The 21,249-nt window shown below is 40.9% G+C and overlaps 1 protein-coding gene and 1 non-coding gene across 3 annotated transcripts in view; both read left to right on the top strand.

Moving 5' to 3' along the window:
* Nucleotides 1-6,270: 6,270 nt before the first annotated feature.
* LRP6 (LDL receptor related protein 6) overlaps nucleotides 6,271-21,249 on the top strand; it is a 142,729-nt gene continuing 127,750 nt past the window's right edge. The window contains exon 1 of one of the 2 annotated variants that reach the window (XM_004387319.2): nucleotides 6,271-6,472. In XM_004387319.2, the coding sequence (XP_004387376.1) occupies nucleotides 6,418-6,472 (55 nt within the window). In that variant the 5' untranslated portion in view covers nucleotides 6,271-6,417. The remainder of the gene's footprint in view (nucleotides 6,473-21,249) is intronic. The other variant, XM_023741577.1, reaches the window with a different exon arrangement.
* LOC111822627 (small nucleolar RNA SNORA30/SNORA37 family) lies at nucleotides 16,303-16,429 on the top strand. Its single transcript, XR_002825771.1, has one exon. It is a non-coding gene; the product is annotated as a small nucleolar RNA SNORA30/SNORA37 family (small nucleolar RNA).

Raw genomic sequence — 21,249 nt, 5'->3', positions numbered from 1 at the left:
TAACTCCCTTCTCCAACAGTCAGAAACCCAGCCTCAATTATCCTTAGTATATTTACTTATTCGATTAATCTCTGTGCTTGTAATCAAGCTTCTAACTGCACCATCATCCGCTCCGCTGCATTGACACTCTCTTTTCCCTGCTCTGGCTTTGATTCCCTGTTCCAGGCTACCCTCTCCTGCAGATCTAGTTTTTACTCTGCTTAGGCTAACATAACTACTTTAATGTGTCTTATCTTCATTTATTGTTCATGTTTTAATTTATTCAGGTTTTACTGGCAGTTTATATAGCTGATGTTGAAATAATTAAAAATATTGTTAGAAACAAAGTATATTTCTTTTCAAGTTATAATGAATTCCTTTTAGGCATCCTGTGCAATACTCTCATGCTGTAGTTAGGAACAAGTATTATTTTCATTTGAGGATGAAAAGATAGTGGTAAGAAGGCTACTCTTCATGATATCTACCAAATTTACGGTCGTTCCAGCAGCACTCTCCGGTGTTAGGGAATCCTATAACATCTCCTTTGTAGCTTCCTCTTCCATTTTCATTGGCAGCTCTTCCAACCCTTCATCGCTTTCCTGAAAGCTTCATCATATTCTTTCTTACTTCACTCCCAACAGATTAATTTTTCTCTTTGTTTATTAGGAAAACAAAGGCAATCCGATGTAAACTCCTTTAAATTCTTGTCTACGCTATCTCCTTCCCTCACCCCCAAATCTATTTACAGCTGCCAGGAGCACACTTAGGTTTTGCTGCACCTAAAGCTTACACAATTGGGGAGGAGGGCATTTTTAGGAAAATGAATGCAAAAATACCTTACTTTTGAACATTTTATAAAAACATATGACCCCATGTTAAGTCATTGCCAGGGGCCTCCCAGGGCCTTTGGAAGACGCCTGTTAAAGCCGGGATGGGAGGGTCGAAGCTTAAACAGTCTGCGATAACTATGTTGTGTGCCGTCGAGTCGATTCCATCCCCTAGCGATCCCAGGTGGCAGAGTAGAACTGCCCCATAGGGTTTCCTAGGCTGTAATCTTCATGAGAGCAGATCACCAGGTCTTTTCTGTCTTGGAGCATAGGGTTGCTGGTGGGTTCAAAGGTCGACTTTTGGGTTAGCAGCCGAGCACTTAACCATTGCACCACCAGGCTCCTCTTGATGGCTGTACTCATTCTTTTCTCCTCTGGAAGTGACAATCCTCCTCCTGCCCAAGTCTAATATATCCTTCAGTGCTCCAGATTCTCTGAAGCTTCTAATTCACTTCCCTTTCCTCTTTATTGGATCAGTCACTTCAGATTATAAATATCATCATACAGTATTCCTCTCAAACTTAAAAACAAATAACAAATCAACCCTTACCAAGTCCACCCTCAAACCCCCCCCCCCGCCACAATTCCTTCACAGCCACCCCAATTGCTCTTTCTTCTAACAACAATACTCTGGGAAAATCTCTGTCCTTTCTCCCTGTTTCCCATTCATTTCTCAATTCAGCTTTGGTTCTGCTGGAACTACTCTGGATGAAGTCATGAATGACGTTCTTTTGTTCATTTTAAGCTTATTAGTGAGTTAAAATCCAGCCATTTTATTTAAAAAAAAAAAATACTCGTCCTCATAACAGCTCAAATAATAAAAAAATATCTAAAGTAGAATTGTGGTATTATGTAGCTGTTAAGTGCATACTCTTCACTTTAAGTGCGTTCCCCTGGGTCCGCTCTCTATGATTTCACGTGTGCTGGCCATACTTTTTGCTTTGTTCATCTAATCCAAAACAGACATGTATGCACCTATATCAAGGAGAACTGGTGGTGCCATGGTTAAGCGCTCAGCTTCTAACAGAAAGATTGGCTGTTGGAACTCACCCAGCGGCTGCCAATCTACTTCCGTAAAGATTACAGCCTAGAAAACCCTAGGGGCAGTTCTACTATGTCACAGGGGTTACTATGAGTCGGAATTGATTGGAACAGTACCTAACAACTTATACTCTCCTCACTCTTCTCTCTCTTTCTCTCAATCTCTCTGTCTTCCTCCCTTTCTTTCTCCCTCTCTCTCTCCCCCTCCCTTCATTCTTCCTTTCTAAACAAAAATTCCATCACTCTATGCATACTATTAAGGAACCCTGGTGATGCAGTGGTGAAGTGCTTGACTGATAACCAAGAGGACAGTGGTTCAAAACCACCAGTGGCTCCGCGGGAGAAAGATGTGGCAGTCTGCTTCTGTAGAGATTTACAGCCTTAGAAACCCTATGGGGTCTCTATGAGTTGGAATTGACTCAATGGCAGTGGGTATACATACTATTATGTAACTTACTCTTTCAATTAACAGTGTATCATGGCTACACTTCCAAGTCAATACATATAAATCTAGTGATTTTTAACAGCTACATAATATTCCATAATAAGGATATATCACTGTTAACTATTCCCAGATCGAAGGGCATTCAGGTTCTTTCTGTTAGGTTGAACTATATATAAAACTGCCATTTTTGTAGGCTTCTTCTTCTTCTTTTTTTCTAATAATATTTTATTGTGTTTTTGGTGAAGGTTTACATAGTAGTTTAGGTTTCCATTCAACAATTTCTATACAAGTTATTCAGTGACATTGGTTACATTCTTCACAACACATGAACATTCTCATTATTTCTGTTCTGGTTGTTCCATTTCCATTAATCTAGTTTCCCTGCCTACTTACATTTTCATCTTTGTTTTAAGGTAATTGTTGACTGTTTGGTATCATAAAGGTGATTTTTTTAAGGAGTACAGTACTTACAGGTGATATTATTTTTTGAGCCAATTTGTTATTTAGCTACAACGTGACCTCAGGGTTTAGTTTCAGTTCAAGGTTTGAAGAGTACCTCAGGGCCATAGTCTGGGGTGTCCTCTACTTTCAACCAGTCCAAATAGGTATGGTTTTTATTTTATTTTATTTTTAGGACTTTCAGGTTCTGTTCTACATTCTTCTCCCATTCTATCAGGGTCTATCTATTGTGGCCTGACTAGAACAGTTGGTAGTGGTAGACACCATGTATTTCTTCTGGTCTAAGGGTAGATGAGGCTATGGTGTAGGCTTCTTTTTGTTTGTTTTCTATTACAATGCTCTAGTGTATTTCCTTGTACACATATCTTTATAAGCTTTTGTGTCTGTGGATAAATTCCAAGAAGTGGGGATCTAGTGTACAGGGCGTGTAAATTTTTCTGCCAGATTGTTTTCCTAAAATGCTGGTATTACATATTCCAGCAATGACCTTTTAGGAAGTTATAAGTTACAATGGCCTCTTTCGGGTGCTTCACTTAGCTGATTTCTTCACAGTAGGTTGTATTTGCCATTATTGACCATGCCTTCTTTGGTGGCAACACATTCCAACCAGTTTTCCTCTTGCTTCTTGCCTTTTTGTCTTTCCCCAGCTTCCCTTCCTCTGCTTGGCTCTAGATACTTGTGTACCCTGTGGCTGTGCCCTGGCCCACTTTTCTAGTTACACTAAATGCTCTCCTTAGGTAAGTTCACGGGTTTAACTTATAATCTCTACCCTCAGCCCACTGTTTGTCCAAAAGATGATTTCACCTGAATTGGAAAAGTGTTTTCCTTCCTTTTAAGACATTTTACTGCCATCTTTCAGAAAATTGTGATAGAACTATTCAAATCTACAATATGCCCCTGGATGGTGCATTGTACAAGCTGTACAATCATCACCGATGGCTGCGTTTCTCATTCCTCTCCCGCGTCCAAACTTACATATCAAAATTGTCTACTGGGTGTCTCCACTTGGGTGTTTTTCAGACACCTCCAATACAAGAGACCCCTTGTTTGACATATTATCCATCATCTCACTCAGGTGCATAATTTAGAAACCTGGAAATTCATGCTAGACTTGCTTTCTCTCTCCCTTCCACACCTAATAGGCTACCAAGTCTTATTGTGTTGATCTCCTGTTCCTCAAATCCATTATCTCTTTTCCATCCTCACTGCTACTGCCCTGACTATCCCTTTCAGAGACTTCTAAAATAACTTCCTCACTGGTCTTCCTATTTTTTGCCTTGCTTCCCTTCTATCATCTATCCTACTGCCAGAGAAATTATTTAGCATGCAAATAAATTCTTTACCATGTGCAAAATTCTTCAATGTCTACATTGTCAACAAGGCTAAAATCTAAACTTCTTAGCATGGCTTAAAAAGCCTTTTATTATCTAATGCCTACTTAATGGTCCTGCTTCACTTCCTGACATTCTCTAAAAGCAGCCCATGCTTCAGCTATATTGATCTCCTTGCAAATCCCCAACATACCAAGCCCTCTAATAATTCAGTGCTTCTGCACCTGCTATCCTTCTATCCTTTGTCAGTCTTGTTGGCCTGGCAAACTCCAATTTATATTTCAAGCCTCAGCAATTTGACCAGCTTAAGTGTTCTGCATTTGTTTCCCTTGTTGATATTGTACAAATCCCCACTATAGCAATTTTACCATTTTAATTATTATTTTTAAATTAATTATTGTTTCCAAACTAGGTTGTAAGTTTTCTGAGGGTAGGGTAGGGATTATGATTTCTTATCTTTGCATTCCCAGCACCTACTAAATGCACAGTGGCATTAAAAAACTTTTAAAATAAATACATAAAACATTAAATGAAATTTCAAAACAGAAAAGTAAGTGTCACATAATTTCGCTATCCTAATGGCCGTTTCAATGTATTTAATTTTGGTCTTTGCCCAAATATGCTGAGTCCTGACATAGTTCTTGGAAGAAAGTAATTTAAGTCAATGGCAGGTACACTTACTCAGGTGAATTTGGGAGAAAGCAATTTGGTTGTTTCTGCCCTTCTATCTGCTACTGAACTGTACTGCATGGTGAAGGACCAAGAGTGCAGTCAGAAGACCTGGGTTGCGGTCAGGTTCATTTACTTCTTGAGTGGCCTTGGGTAAGTCACTGAACCCCTCAGGGTCTCATTTTCCTTCTCTGTGCAATGACGGTAACAGTAACTAAACCTGCCCTTCCCCAGGGTAGTTTTGAGTGTCAAATCTGATAATGCATGTGGAAGCACTCAGTGAACTCCACTGTCACTGAGATATTAGTAACACTGTGGAGTAGCTCCATTTCCTCGTCCACCTGCCCTCAGGTAAGGGCGTGTGACAGCTCCGCAGACGCACCTGATGGCTTTATTACGGTTAACTATTGGCGTGCCTCTGCCAAGACCGAGCCTGACACGTGATTTCAGGGGGGATCTGGGCCATAACTCCCTGAACGCCCATCTGTAACAGACTCTGTGCAAAGCCAGTGTCTGATTGAGGGATCCTTTCCTCTCCAAGCTGGGAATTGATCATCGAAGCGTGTCACACATTCATCATTAAGTGCAACTTGTAAAATCCCACGTACTGTCCTGTCGAATTGTCCCTTTGCTCTGTCTTAGGTGCCTACGCATGTTTCTTGGAATTTTATCTGTCAGTTTAGAAATCTTTAGTTCTTGCCCGCGGACAGCCTGTGTTTATAGGAAGCTACGATAAACAAAAAAAACAAAACTCAGTTTTTGAGCTGTCGCTTAAACATCCTTCACACAGATCCACGTTTAAAGCTGGTTTAACCAGCATTACTGTTTTTATTTTCCGGGGGTGGGGGGTGGGGAGGAGATGCTTAAACCGATTTCCAATCCTGCAGGTTGAGCTCATCATCGCGTGACGGGATCCGCTGCGGGTCCTGGAGCGTGGACCTGTGGATCCGTCGCCTTCGGCCCCCGTCCCCCGGCCGATGGTCGGCTGGCGGGGACACGGAGCTCCACCTGGCTCGGCTGACCGCACAAAGAGCCCGGCCGGCGGCGGCCTGCCCGAGCCACAGAAAGTAGTCCCGACCACGCCGGCTCCAATGTTGTTCGACGTCGCTTCACGCCCTCCGCAGGGAAGGACGAAGCAGCCGGCCCGGGAAAGAATCCCATCGGAATGCGCCTCCGGACGGTCTTCTCCTTTCGACAGCGGCTGTGCAAGTTCGCCCCTGCTCGTCCAGCAAATCTACCGGGGTCTCCAGGCTGAGGCTGTGGGCTCGGCCCCCCACTACTTTGCATAACTGCAAGGGAGGGAGCTCGTCTGCGCGCAGGGAGACGGTCGCGGCACCTGTGGCGGTGTGGGGACCGACCGTATCCCTGCGCCGCTGCGCGAAAGGAAGAAGCTGAATGAGGAGCTGCGCGGGGGAAGCGGGGCACTCGGGGAGGAGGCGGCGGGATGGAAGCAGACACTGGCGTCGCGCGAGCCCGCGGCGGAGCGGCGTGGTAGGGCGGGCGGCGGCGGCGTGCGCGGAGCCTTGACGTGCCCCTTTCTTCTCTCTCCGGAAAGCTGGGAAGCATGAGCGTGCAGATCTGCCGCTGCGGCGGCCGGCCCGGCTCGTCGCCTCCCCCCGTTCTGGCCGCCCATCGCCGGTGAGAGAAGAGAACGCGAGAAAGGAAGATGGGGGCCGTCCTGAGGAGCCTCCTGGCTTGCAGTTTCTGTGTGCTCCTGAGAGGTGGGAAGAGTAGGGGGTCGGGAAAGTTGATGGGATTTGGGGGGAGGCGGCCTGGTTTTGTGTCGGGTTGAGGGGGAGGGAAGGAGGGAGGAAAAGGGAAAGAGGAGCGAGGAGAGGCCTGCTCGTCGGGAAAGAGAAAGGGGCCGGGGAGAAGGGGCTGTGAAACCCCTGCCTCGGTTTCCGGACCGTATCTGGTCAAATCCGAGCCTCAGTCCAGGCTGCTTGTCGTGGTGAACCCTCGGAGCCCCATTTCCTCGCTTCTTTCAGAATGACTGAGTGTCTGCTTGAAGTCATCAGAGAAAAAGGGTCTTTGTGCGCTTTTAAAAATGTTTGAGCCCAAGGTTCTTCAGAGTTGGCTTTCTCCGTCGAGGCCCCCACCTTTCCCGTGTCTCTTAGGTGAACTTTTAGAGCCCCCTGACTATTTTTCCAGGCCTTATTAAAACTAATAATTGGCTTCCGTTCGGGATATAATGATCCTGGGTGAGAGCACAGTTGGAAAGTGACTCCAGGGTTATAGGTCGAGCGATTGAGCTTTGGGAGCCCTCAGAGCTTCAGTCCATGATAAAATAGAAACGTTGCCCTGGTATTCAGGGCTTGCCCCTGTTTTCGGAGCGTGCAAGTGTACAGTTGGCACTACGTGGGAAAGTGATTGCTTGTGGGAAAGTGATTGCTTGTGTGGAGGGGCCTGTCCTGGACCTAAGGAAGTGCTGATCACCCCTGGGAAGTGCTTGGCCGTTTGGTAAATAACATTTGCTTTTCTGGATACTTTGCTCCGAGAAACGCCTACATTCGATGGTCCTGTGGTGTTTTGAATTGGCCTGCAAAGCTGATACATGGTGCTTTGTGACTTTTATTTTGTGACAGTCCACAGAGCTTTTTGTGTGGCCCACAAGATTTTCGACAGCTCTTCTCAGGCTTACTAGTGTTGAAGTGGTGATGAGTCTGATTCTCTGGAGCATTTACACCAGGGGAATTGAAGTGCTGATGGATGCACTGGCTTGTAGCTTTGGTTTTGTTAATATTGTCACTTGTGTTTATGGTCAGGTCTCTTCAGGCATGGGACCTCTTGTTGAGTCTAGGGAGGTTTTTAGCTATAATTTAACAAGCTAAACTTTTGTTAAGTCCCCTGAAACTTAATGAAGTTTGCAGAACACGATAATAACTAATGCTTTTGTGTTATAAATGTGACAGGCCATTTGTGTGTATATTTATTTTGGATGCTACTGATTGATCATTGTTTTTGAGGAGGAATTTTTGCTTTGGTTACTTTTGCAGTATTATTACTTTTACATGTTATATCTACTTAGGCTTAATAATTGTGACTCACTGTAAACATATTTCAAACTATTTCCACATGTAAACAAGCTCCAGAAGGATAGTGGTCATTTAATTTTCATTGCAGATAATTTAATGCTGTGTGTACGTGAGAGGTTTAATAAGTATGTGTTTATTTGTTATGGTGTACTCCTTGTTGAGAGGATTTTGTTGTAGCTGTAAGAAACAATTGTATTTGACATAAGAATATATATGTACATATATATGTTTGTATTTTAATAAAGGTTAATAGAGTTAACAAATATGAGGGTCAACTAATTGGTTAGAATCTTGGAGAAATCTAAATCTGTAAGCCGGGGTGCTTCTGGTTGCCCCATTGTATTTCTTGGAGAGGAAGGGTGTGATGTAAATGCCCTTTGTTTATTTGATTTTAACACCACCTTTGAGCCCAGTATTGGATTTGTTCATCACTGGAGTTTAGATAAGTTGTGCTTGAAGTATGGTATTTTGTAACAAGACCTAGAAGAAGTGCTAGTTTAAATTGCCTTATTTCTACTAGCAAAAAAAGATTCCAAAAGTGGATTTCTCATTTTAAATGTGGCATAATAATGGGATAAGATGGTCTTTGAATTTAATTGTACTTAACTGTGAGTACATATCTGAACTAAATCTGTCTTTGATATAAAAGATTTTAATTCATAATTTAGATTCTCTGGGCTCCTCGATAATGTCATCGTCTTTTATAATAGTGATACTTAACCAACCTTGGACTCCAAGGAACGAAATGTGATTAATTTGTTGCATTAAGGTTATGTTCCTTCACAGAAGAGTTGAAGTTTTAACGTTGGGAAGACCGGGGCAAAAGATTCTGGGGATCCTTTGTCGCTGTAGTCCTGTTAAATCAGTAGTTGAAAGCCAGGGAATAATACTGTCATCGTCCCAGCCGCATTCCTGTCCCTAGCATCAAGTGACAAGGGGAATGGAAAGATTTGGGGATTTCAATCCTAAAATCCCGAGTTTTAAGTCCAGGCTCCACTACTTAATAACTTTGTGATTCTGGTCTAGTTAGTCGATTTTTCTGGGCCTCAGTTTCTTCACCTGTACCATGTGGGTAATAATAATTACCTGACTATCTTGCAGGGTTGCTGGGAGTATTAAGTGAAGTAAAGAATATAAAGTGCTTTGCAAATGTTATTTTTGATTATAGTTTTTGGTTGTTGGTGGACATATCCCCAAATTCTGGAGGTTTGAGATTTAATTTGTATTAAAAAAACAAACAAACCAAACCCGTTGCTGTCAAGGCAGTTCTGACTCATAGTGAGCCTATAGGACAGAGTAGAACTCTGCCCCATAGGGTTTCCAAGGCTGTAAATCTTTACAGAAGCAGACTACCACATCTTTCTGCTGTGGAGTAGCTGGTGGGTTTGAACTACGAATCTTTCGGTTAGGTTACCAGTCGAGCCCTTAACCACTGCATCGCCAGGATTCCTTTTCATTTGTATAAGATTTGCTTTGAGTCCATATCTACTTGAGGACAACAGGTTTGGTTTTTGGTCTTAATCTTTATGGGAGCAGACTGCCATATCTTTCTCCCGCAGAGTGGCTGGTGGATTCAAACTGGCTGACCTTTTGGTTAGCAACCGAGCTCTTAACCACTTTGCCACCACGGCTCCTTTTAATTTGTATAAAACCGAAAAAACCCAAACCCATTGCTGTCAAGTCGATTCTGACTCACAACGACCTTGTAGGACAGAGTAGAACTGCCCCATAGGGTTTCCAAGGAGCAGCTGGTGGATTCGAACTGCCGACCTTTTGGTTAGCAGCCGAGCTCTTAACCACTGTGCCACCAGGGCTCTTTTTTATTTGTGTAAGATTCATGAATTCGTAGAAATGGGAGGGATCTTGATCCTTCTGGCCTGAGCTCTGCATTTACGAAGTGAGAAACTCAGATTCCAAGAAATCGTAACTTGATCTAGATCCTATAGCTGATTAACTGTGGAGCCAAACCAAAACCAAACCCGTTGCCGTCGAGTTGATTCCAACTCATGGCAGCCCCATGTATTGCAGAGTAGCACGACGCCATAGGATTCTCTTGGCTGTTATCTTAACCGAGGAGCCTTAGTGATGCAGTGGTTAACAGCTACGGCTGCTAACCAAAAGGTCGGCAGTTCAACTCCACCAGCTGCTCCTTGGTAAACCCTATGGGGGAATTCGTTTCTGTCCTATATAGTCGCTATGAGTCAGAATCCACTCAGTGGCAATGGGTTTTGGTTAATCTTAAAGGAAGCAGATTGCCAAGCCTTTCTTCCACAGTACTGCTGGGTGATTTTGAACTGCCAACCTTTAGGTTAGTAGCCGAGTGCAAACGGTAGAGCAGGGATTTATTATTCATTCTTTTAGCAAATAGTTATGGAATACAAACTTTGTATATCAGACTCTGAGTGTATATTAGTGAGCAAAACAGACATGGTCCTGCTCTGTGGAACTCACAATTTGGGAAGCTGTGCTTACTGTTCTCTTAGTTCCATCCAGGTACTTATTTACTTTGATTGGAAAAGATTATCATCTCTGATTTTCTAGCGGAAATGTTTTTAATAAGAATATTTAGAAGTTTTTGAATACCACTAGTGTTTATAATCTCTGCGTATATGGAATCAACTGCATGGCAACTAACAACAGAGCTTACTTTGAGGAAGCTTTTGTGGTTATATAAAAATGCTTTGCTAATTACTTTTCTTTGGTGGGGGTGGTGGTAAATACTGTCAGAATAAGCCACTGGTGTTTCTCATCTTATATTACTATAAAAATGACCCTTGGAAAAAATTGTTTCTTTAAAATCCGGTATTAAGAAGTCTTGGGGAAGTGAAATTAATTTTGGGATAGGGATTAGGAGAAGTAGATTCTGGTTCTGAGTTTGCCGTTAACCAGCTATGTGACTTTGGTAAGTCATTTAATCTCTGTACACCTTATTATCTTCATTAGGCTAATAAATCCTTCTTTTGGAGAATTGTAATTCATATTAGCACATTAAGGGCAAGTCCTGAGGTAAAGAGACCAATTTTAACTTTGTTTAACCCAACATTTCCTAAACTTGACAATGAACTTTTTTAACATTCTACTGAACCATTGTTCCCAGAAACACACTTGGGGAGAACCAGGACTAGATAATCCTTAAAGTATTAGGTTGAACCATGTGAATTGTTGATCTTTAATGACAGTTTCATATAATTCAATCTAATTTTTTCATCCCTACTGTCATGGATTGAATTGTGTCCCCCAAAAAATGTGTGTAGCAGCTTGGCTGGGTCATGATTCCTAGTATTGTATGATTGCGTTATCTGATGTGATTTCCTCATGTGTTGTAAACTCTACCACTATGATGAGATTGTATGTGATCTCCTCATGTGTTGTAAATTCTATCACTGTGATGAGGTCATACTGATGAGGCTGACAAGATCAGTGTCTTAATGCAATCTCTTTTGAGATGTAAAAGAGAGAAGCGAACAGAGACACCTGGGAACCTCATACCACCAAGAAGGCAGTGCTGGGAGCAGAGCGCGTCCTTTGGACCTGAGGTTCCTGCGCAGAGAAGCTCCCAGACCAAAGGAAGACTGTTGACATGGACTTTCCTCCAGAGCTGATGGAGAAAGTGTTCCCCTGGGGCTGATGCCCTGAATTTGGACTTGTAGCCTACTGGACTGTGAGAGAATAAATTTCTCTTTGCAAAGCCATCCACTTGAGGTGTTCCTGTTAGAGCAGTGCTAGATGACTGAGACACCTAGTTAGTAATTACTTGGCCTTAGGTCTGCTTACCTGGCTAGGGAATAGTTTGACTGGTTATGAAACTAAGGTTTTTCAACTCATTGTTAATCAGCAGGGCTAACAGTGATTTCTCATGTACCAGTTTTTCAAAGAATAGTTTTCTTTGCTTTAACTGGAGATTTTTCTATTTGGCTAATTGAATACTGTTTTCTCATAGCTCTATACCTGCTTTGGTTATCAGAAATGACTCTTTTTTTTTTTGAATGTCAGTTGAGGTTCTGTGAAGGAATATATGAGTGGAAAATCTTTTATGTAAATGTATATTTTTGTCTGAACAATTTGAACATATTGGAAAAACAAGTAATGCAGGTTGTAGTATTGTTTAGGCCACAGGTGGATTAACTCTGAAGGTCCCAGGGTGGTACAAATGGTTTGTGTTCATGTACTAACCTAAAGGTTGGCAGTTCAAACCACCCAGCAGTGCTGTGGAAGGCAGGCCTGGCATTCTGCTTCTGTAAAGAAAACCCTATGGTACAGTTCTACTCTGCAACACGTGGAGTTGCCATGAGTCAGAATTGACTCAACGTCAATGAGGTTTTTGTTTTTTAATTAACTCTGAGGAAATTAATTTTCGTCGTGGAAAGCTTATATTTAGAGAAGATTATAAAGGAGCGCACCGTAGCAGAAAGTTTTGTTGTCAGACAGACCAAGTTTCAACTCTTCTGCCTCTTTATAGCCTTAATTTCCTCTCCGGTTAAATGAATACATTGTAAGGTTTTTGTGAGAATTGATGAGATAGTGTTTATGAAGGGGTAATACAGTACACAATCAGTAGTAGGCACTAATTACTAAGTTTTTTTTGTTTACTATTAAGATAGGAGCCCTGGTGGCACAGTGGGTGAGTGCTCAGCTGCTAACTGAAAGGTCGGTGGTTCGAACCCACCAGCCGCTCTGTGGAAGAGATCTGCTCCTGTAAAGATTACAGCCTTGGGAACCCTTTACGGCAGTTCTGCTCTGTCCTGTAGGGTCGCTATGAGTTGGAATCAACTTGATGGCACAGGGTTTGGTTTTTTGGTTTATTATTAAGACGGCTAAATTAAATATTAATTCTCAGTAAAGACCAGTAAAATATTTTAAGTGCTTGCTATGTGCCAGGCGCTGTTTTAGGTTTCTATACACTTGCTTATTCTAGATATTTCATATAAGTGGAATGATACAGTATTTGTCCTATGTGACTGACTTATTTCACTAAGCGTAATGTCTTCAAAGTTCACTTATGTTATAGCACGTATCAGGACTTTATTTCTCTTTATGACTGAGTAATATTCCTTTGTATGGATAAATGAAGTACTTTTGAATGAGTGGGTTTGATCACTGGAGTCTCTACCTTGAGAAATTATTTATGAAATCTGTTTTTTTTTTGTGTGTGTTAAGTATATACGTAACAGATCATTTGCCAATTCACTATTTTTTAAATGTACAATTCAGTGACGTTAACTGTGTTTATGTTGTGCAACTATCACAATCTGTTTCTTCGTTTTTCCGTTGCCCTTAATAGAAGCTCATCGCCCATAGGTAATGACTCCCTCTTTCCCCCTTCCTCCCACCCCTGGTAACCACTAATAAACTTTGGTCTTTATACATTTGCCTATTCTAGACATTTCATATAAGTGAGATCATAATGTTTGTCCTTTTGTGACTGACTTATTTCACTCAGCATAATGTTTTCAAGGTTCTTCCATGTTGTAGCATAGGTCAGGACTTTATTTTTCTTTTAGGGCAGGGTAATATTCCATTGTATATTATGTACTACGTTTTGTTTATCCATTCATCTGTTGATGGGCATTTAGATTGTTTCCACCTTTTGGCTATTGTGAATAGTGCTGCAGTGAACATTGGTGTACAAGTCTCTGTTTGTATTCCTGCTTTCAGTTCTTTTCGGTGTATACTTAGGAGTTGAATTGTGAAATCTCAGCTTTTGAAGTTACAGAAATAGATGTTAACAAATATCTAAGTTCCTTTTTTTTTTTCTGCTGGAGAAGCAGGCATTTCACATCTGATGTTTCTATCTGTTGACTTAGGAATAGTCCTTGTCTCTGTTAAACGCTTCTACCAAATTCGTATCTAGATTAACAGAATAGAAGCACGGTTAGAGATCACCGGGTCTGAATTCTTCATCCGTAAATTAGAAAGATAAATGACTTAACCTAAGGCCAGCTTGGACAGTATTTCTACATGCAATGCTGTCTCTATGTACCTAGTTTCACCTGAGCCTTATGTTTTAAAAAATGATATTGCTTACTACAACTAGATGATGCCCGGCTACCACCACCAACTGCTCTGACAGGGATCACAACAGAGGGTTCTGGACAGAGCTGGAGAAAAATGTAGAACAAAATTCTAACTCACAAAAAAAGACCTGACTTACTGGCCTGACAGAGACTGGAGAAACCCCAAGAGTACGACCCCCAGACACTCTTAGCTCAGTAATGAAGTCACTCCTGAAGTTCACCCTTCAGCCAAAGATTAGACAGCCCCATAAAACAAAATGAGACTAATGGGGCACAACAGCCCAGGGACAAGACCTAGAAGGCAGGGGGACAGGAAAGCTGGTAATAGGGAACCCAAGGTCGAGAAGGGAGAGTGTTGACATGTCGTGGGGTTGTTAACCATTGTCATAAAACAATATGTGTGCTAACTGTTTAATGAGAAACTGTTCTGTAAACCTTCATTTAAAGTACAATAAAAAAATGATATTGCTCACTTTTGGTAGAGGAAAATAAATCTTAATGTAATTTTGGAGTTTGGCAAATAGTGTTTTTGTCGTAGTACTGTCAAATAAAAATAAATCTGTGCTTAGGTATGGAGAGACTATATTCAAAAAGACGATTGTAATAGAATGTTTTCACCACAAGATCTGTAAGCATCTCAGAATAGGAGGGATAAGCAGGGGTAGCAGGAACTTTGTGCAGGTATGGGGCCAGCAGGTGAGGATGTGGAGGGCAGGGAGGTAGGGATGTGGGGGACCAGAAGTTAGAGGTGTAGGGCCAGCAGGTGTGGATGAGGCAATTGCATGATCCGGGTGGTTTAACTGGAAGTGTTCTTTCTGCGTCAGCTTGTGCTCGGAATGAACCATTAGTGGAGGATGTTCTGCATCTGCTTGCTTAAGCTTAGGGTGACTTAAAGGATGAGCTAAAGTTCAGAGACCTGTGGGAAGGCGAGAAGATTGACTAAAATTTTGTTAAGCCGAGTCAGTGGGTTAATGAGTAATAGTGTGCGCTTGGTCAGTCTCCGCTATTGTTTAATACAGTCTATCCTTAAATGCTTTTGTTGTTGTTAGCTGTCGTTACTCATGGTGACCCCACGCACAGTGGAAGGAAATGCTGCCCGGTTCTGCACCATCCTCATGATTGGTTACGGACCTGACTGCTGTGATCCGTAGGGTTTTCATTGGCTGATATTTGGAAGTAGATCCATCGCCAGGTCTTTCTTCCTAATCTGTCTTAGTTTGGAAACTTGGCTGAAATCTGTTCAGTGTCATAGCAACATGTAGCCTCCACTGAGGCGGGTGGTGACTATGCACGAGGTGCATTGGCTGGGAATTGAACCCTGGTCTCCTGCATGGAAGGCAAGAATTTTACTGCTGAACCACCAATGCCTCTAAACACAGTTAGGGATAGACTAAGAGTCATTGTGAGGTTGGTCTCATTGCATTTGGCCTGATTATTTACATAGATATAGCAAGAATACTAATTTACCATATTGGCCTTTTGTGTTTGGGGGTTTTTATAAGGAGTCTCAGACTGAACTTTTAAAAGCCTCCTTAGGCTAGGAGAACTTACATTAGATTTCACGTGCGGTACCTGTAGAATTGGGTGAATTCCTCTCTTCTTAAAGTCCCCAAAATATTTTGACCTTTTTGTACCTGCTAGGAAGCAACCTTCCTTACTTTACCTGTAAAACTGGAAGCCCTGTAAGCCAGGTACCAGACCAGTTTTCCCAAAAGGACTGTAAGTGTGGGCTCCATAAAGTCAACCGTAGCTCCTAAGAAGTGTCTTGTCACATCTTATTAAAGGAGCATCATTTTCAAATACGACATTCCAGTCAAATTTTTGGTTGCATAGCCAATATTTCCAATTATGTTCTGTTAACAAGGAGTACAGACTCTTACTGAACCTATGCAGATAACTATATTGCCATGAAAGTAAGAATACGCAATAAGCTTTTTAGAATTCTGGAGGGGTTAGGCAAGGAGAAAAGATGTTTTATTTCTGTTTACAAAACCATAGTCTGCTAAATTGTTATGAATTATAAATTGCATCAGAGAAAAAGAGAGAGGGTCTTATATCCAGAAAAATAGAACATTAAAGCATCAGCAGTATTTTAAACAAAACTCATAATCATTCTTCATTACCATATTTAATCTTAGTAATTCTTATTCTGCTCGATCTGGGGTTAGCAGTTTTATGAACCCATCTACTTCTACTCTATAGTTCTGCGAAATCCTGACTCAGTCTACTAGTGTGGTCTGAAAGTTACTTAAGCGATGCCATCAGAAGTCTGTGCCCAGTACCTGGCATAGTCTCTTTTATGGGTCTTTGAGACAGTCCCTTTCTTTTGAAGATGAAGCATTTTGGCCTGTAGCTCATTTACAAGCTCTTTCAGGGAAACATTAGAGTAAAACAAAAAATACCTGTAGATGACAAAAGATTTAAGATGGAGGTGGTTAACTTATTACTAATAATTTTTAAAGTGAAAGATCTGATGCGAGTTTGTTACAAAATAATCAATTGCTAGCACTTTCACAGGTTCCCCCCAGGCTGTGGGGCCAGGATTTGGTAGCTGGTGCTGAGAGAAAGCCCTTGGTTGTATCTTTGCCTTGGGACTATGCCAGTGGCAGTTGTTATTCAGTGGACAGAGAGGGAAAAAAAAGTGCAGTTGACAAAGAAATTTGGTTGTTTTTGTTGCATGCAAAACAGAGTGAATCCGAAAAAGTTGTAGTCAGAATATCTATAAGCATAATGATTAACTTTATTTTTAAAGAAGAGTGACTATTAACATCTAACTTATGAACATGGATGTCTTGGTTATCTAGTGCTGCTATAACAGAAATACCACAAGTGAATGGTTCCAACAAACAGAAGTTTATTTTCTCATTGTCTAGTAGGCTAGAAGTTCAAATTCAGGATGTCAGCTCCAGGAGAAGGCTTTCTCTTTGCTGGCTCTGGAGGAAGGTCCTTGTCATCAATCTTCCCCTGGACTAGGAGCTTCTCTGCGCAGGAACCCTGGGTCCAGAGGATGCACTCTGCTCCTAGTGCTGCTTTCTTGGTGGTATGAGTTCCCCCGTCTCTCTGCTCCCTTCTCTCTTTTATATCTCAAAAGAGATAGGCTGAAGACACAATCTAATCTTGTAGATCTCATCAGCATAACTGTCACTGATCCATCTCATTAACATCATAGTGATAGGATTTACAACACATAGGAAAATCAGATCAGATGATAAAATGGTGGACAATCATACAGTACTGGGAATCATGACCTAGCCAAGTTGACAGATATTTTTGGAGGACACAGTTCAATCCATGACAATGGATGAACATAATCTTTGCAGAGAAAAAACTTCAGACATGTTGTTGTTGTTGTTAGGTGCAGTTGAGTCGGTTCCGACTCATAGTGACCCTGTGTACAACAGAACAAAACGCTGCCTGGTCCTGTGCCATCCTCACAACCGTTGTTACGCTTGAGCCCATTGTTGCAGCCACTGTGTCAATCCATTTCATTGAGGATCTTCCTCTTTTTCACTTACCCTCTACTTCACCAAGCATGATGTCCTTCTGTGGGGACTGATCCCTCCTGATAACATGTCCAAAGTATGTGGTATCTTTGCTTCTTAGGAGTGTTCTGGTTGTACTTCTTCCAAGACAGATTTCTTTATTCTTTTGGCAGTCCGTGGTATAATCCTGAGACATAATATGCCACGCATATATCAAGTATATAAAAAACCAGTTGCCGTTGAGTCGATTCAGACTTATGGTGATCCTAGTCAGGCTCGTGGTTTGTCAGAGTAGAACTGTGCTCTATAGGGTTTTCAATGCTGTTTTTTGGAAGGAGATTGCCAGGTCTGTTTCTGAGGTGCATCTGAGTGGACTTGAACCTCCAATCTTTTGGTTAGCAGCCTAGTGTGTTAATCGTTTGTACCACCCAGAAACTCTTATCAAGCTTATAGTGAGAGTATGTTAAGAGTATATCAGGATTATCAAGTAAAAATATTCAGTGTTTGTATAGATTCTAAACATCTGTATATCAATCAAATTGTATAGGTAAATGATGTAAATCCCCAGTTTAAGCACTGCCCTAAATATACTGAATTCAAATTAAAGAAATCAAATTGTGACCAAGTTAATGTTAAACAAAACAAAACTGAAATTATGACTGATGACTCTGTTGTTCTCTAATATCAGGTAAAGTAGCAGCAAGGACATTGATAAATTTCTAGGAATTGCATACAATTTCTGAAATATTTATATTGATAACATTTTACCCATACAGATTTAACCTAGGGAGGGCTAAGCATCTCTTTTGGTTTTACAGCACTTCTTATGCAACTTACAACATCAGATAAACCTGATTGTTGTTGTTAGCTGCTGTTGAGTCAGTGCCTGTTTTTAAGGTGAAAGAACAAATTCATTGTGATTTTCTAAGGGATCCTCTGGGAAATCTCAAAGACAGTTGTAGGTGCAAAAGATAAAATTTATGATTTAATTTTGAGAAGGCAAAATGTCAGAAGTCAGGAGGTTTAAACGTTTGATTAAATAGGATCATGGGTCAGTGAGAAATGATGCTTGGTTACCTGTTTAACAAAGTGAGAAAAAAAGATTTTAAAAGAAAACATAGGAAGTAACAGGATTGTAAAGAACCTACCTTTATAACCTCTTGTTAAGAGCAGACCTATAATCCAAGAAACTTTTGTCATTTTAACAGGAAACCAAATTCTAGTTTTGCATAGGTAAAATATTTGACGCTAAAGCTGTTTTTGAAAATTTTATAAATAAACCCATAAAATCTTAGCCAACTATGACCACCGCAAATAGGATTCCTTTTTCACAAACTTTTTGTAACTGTTTACATCCATTTAAGTTTTGTTCTACATTTTCCTCTTTCTCGCTGTGGAACAATTAGTCATTTTACTTTAGTACAAAGCTATTTTTTTTTAATTGTACTTTAGATGAAGGTTTACAGAACAAACTAGCTTCTCATTAAACGATTAGTACACATTATTTTGTGACATTGGTTACCAATCCCACGACTTGTCAACACTCTCCCCTTCTTGACCTTGTATTCCCTATTACCAGCTTTCCTGTCCCCTCCTGCCTTCTAGTCCTTGCCCCTGGCTTGGTGTGCCCCTTTAGTGTTGTTTTGTTTTATGGGCCTGTCTAATAATCTTGCTGAAAGGTGAACCTCAGGATTGACTGCATTACTGAGCTAAAAGGGTGTCCAGGGGCCATACTCTTGGGGTTTCTCCACTCTTTGTCAGGCCAGTAAGTCTGGTTTTTTTTTTGTGTGTGTAAGTTAGAATTTTGTTCTCCATTTTTTTCCAGCTCTGTCGAGGACCCTCTATTGTGATCTCTGTCAGAGCAGTCAGTGATAGTAGCTGGGTATCGTCTAGTTGTACTGGACTGAGTCTGGTGGAGGCTATGGTAGTTGTGGTCCATTAGTCCTTTGGACTAATCTTTCGCTAGTGTCTTTGGGTTTCTTCGTTCTCCCTTGCTCCATACGGGGTGAGACCAGTGGAGTATCTTAGATGGCCACTCACCAAAACTATTTTCTTTTTCTTTAACAAGAACACATCTTCACATGTGCATGCCTTGCATACAAAGTTCTTCCTTTCTGTTACTATTTCTCCTAGTAGAGTTTCAATTACATATGTGAGACTTTTAATAGCAGTAACTTCTATTTTACAGAGGAAACTATGAAGTAGGTAATTGTTAACTGTCTGTCATACAAGAGCATTTTATAGTAGACTAGCAGAGCTTATAAATAGACATCTTAACAGTTTTTCCTAACCATGAACGTCCTTATAGTACAACTTCTCAGTGTGGCGAAAATGAACATGTTCATTAATAGACTCATATAGATAGTTTTTCTGTACCAATAAAATAAGAGTCAAAAATATATAAACTTAAAATTATGTTTCAGTGTTCTCTCTTACTTAGAAATGATCTAGGTACTTAATGAATAGCCATGAATTAACTTAATTTTTTTTAAGTCTAAGATTTTAAGTTACCAAGAGATCTTGGAAACTGTTTTCAAATTGAGTTATTACAGAGTTTAATTACTGTTGAAATAAAGTTTGTGATAAATTATTACAGTTATAATTACTGTTGAAATAAAGTTTATCAGAATGATTCAATTTTGTTAAACACAAACTAACACTTTTTATAATCTTAAACATCTAGTAGATATAATGTTGCTTATTTGCTAAGTAAGCCTGTATAAGTTTAGGAAGAACATACCCAAATAGAATAAAAATGTATGTTTGTATTGTACTTAATGCTGATAACTCAGAAAATATAGCTGTTTCTATCAGACCTATAATGTTAAACTAGTCTCATTTGCCAAAGATTTACCTAAGTTATATGAACTTGGATTCCTAAAACATTTGGGTTAATTTCTGTAAGAATACTTTTGAAATATTAGAAGTTCAATTTCCTTACTTTCTGGGAGTTTTAGGAATATTTAATTCATGTAAACATTTATAATAAGCACTGAATCGAGCTCCTTTAGGAGAGTTTATAATCTAATTAGTTGGTAATACCATCTGGAGATAGGAAAATATTATATATATGACATACATATATACATTCGCATATAAAAACATACAGACACAAATAGAGAGCTTGTAGTTCAAATTTTAAAATGTCAACTCACTGATTTATATAAAAGCTCGTTCTCGTCCTTGTCCCCCCTTTACATTTTTACCTGGATTGTGTTTCTGACTGATGGGGCAAGTTGAGGTTACCTGCTCAAGTTGAGAGCTGAAGTGTTTCCACCACTATTTGTGGAGGAGACCTTGAAGATTAACTGGATGTGTAATCTTATGGAGGCTGTGGACTACATTTTGGGCAAGAAACTGAAGAGAGACAAAGTGTCCGTCTGGATGTCCCGAAAGCCCTTCTGAGTGGATAAGACGTCCAGTTTTTTCAGCTTCAGATGTTTGTTCTTGCGGTAGCTGAACCCCTTGAGACTCTTCAGTGTGGGGAGAGGGAGGCCTAAAGCTCGAATGACTGAAGGGAGTTGAGGTGTTGGAGAGGTAGAGGAAAGGTTTGGCAGGGGTGGATGGCAGGGTGAGGAGGTAAGGGTATTGAAGGAGGATGGATCAGAGGATTCAGGGGAGCCACGGGAAGATTGAAGGAAGTATAAAGGAGGAAGGAAGAAGGAGGGTCATGGGAAGGGAGAGGTACATGCTAAGTTTCCCAAAGAGGACATAGAAATTCTTAAATTGTCTGTAGTAAGATCTTTGCCGTTTTTGAAGACGTGGAACTGGATTAGGACCATAATGGTAAAGCACATAGTCAGCAGAAGAGGAGGGAGGCTGCTTGACAGAGTGACAGTTACCTGTGGGATTGACAGAGTGAGCGTTACCTGTGGGGTTGACGGAGAGAGAGTTACCTGTGGGATTGACGGAGTGAGAGTTACCTGTGGGGTTGACGGAGTGAGAGTTACCTGTGGGGTTGACGGAG

Source organism: Trichechus manatus, unplaced genomic scaffold (assembly GCF_000243295.1).
Source record: "Trichechus manatus latirostris isolate Lorelei unplaced genomic scaffold, TriManLat1.0 scaffold00184, whole genome shotgun sequence".
Taxonomy (NCBI): domain Eukaryota; kingdom Metazoa; phylum Chordata; class Mammalia; order Sirenia; family Trichechidae; genus Trichechus; species Trichechus manatus.
The sequence above is the reverse complement of the archived record's forward strand: the minus strand, read 5'-3'. Positions and strand labels throughout refer to the sequence as shown.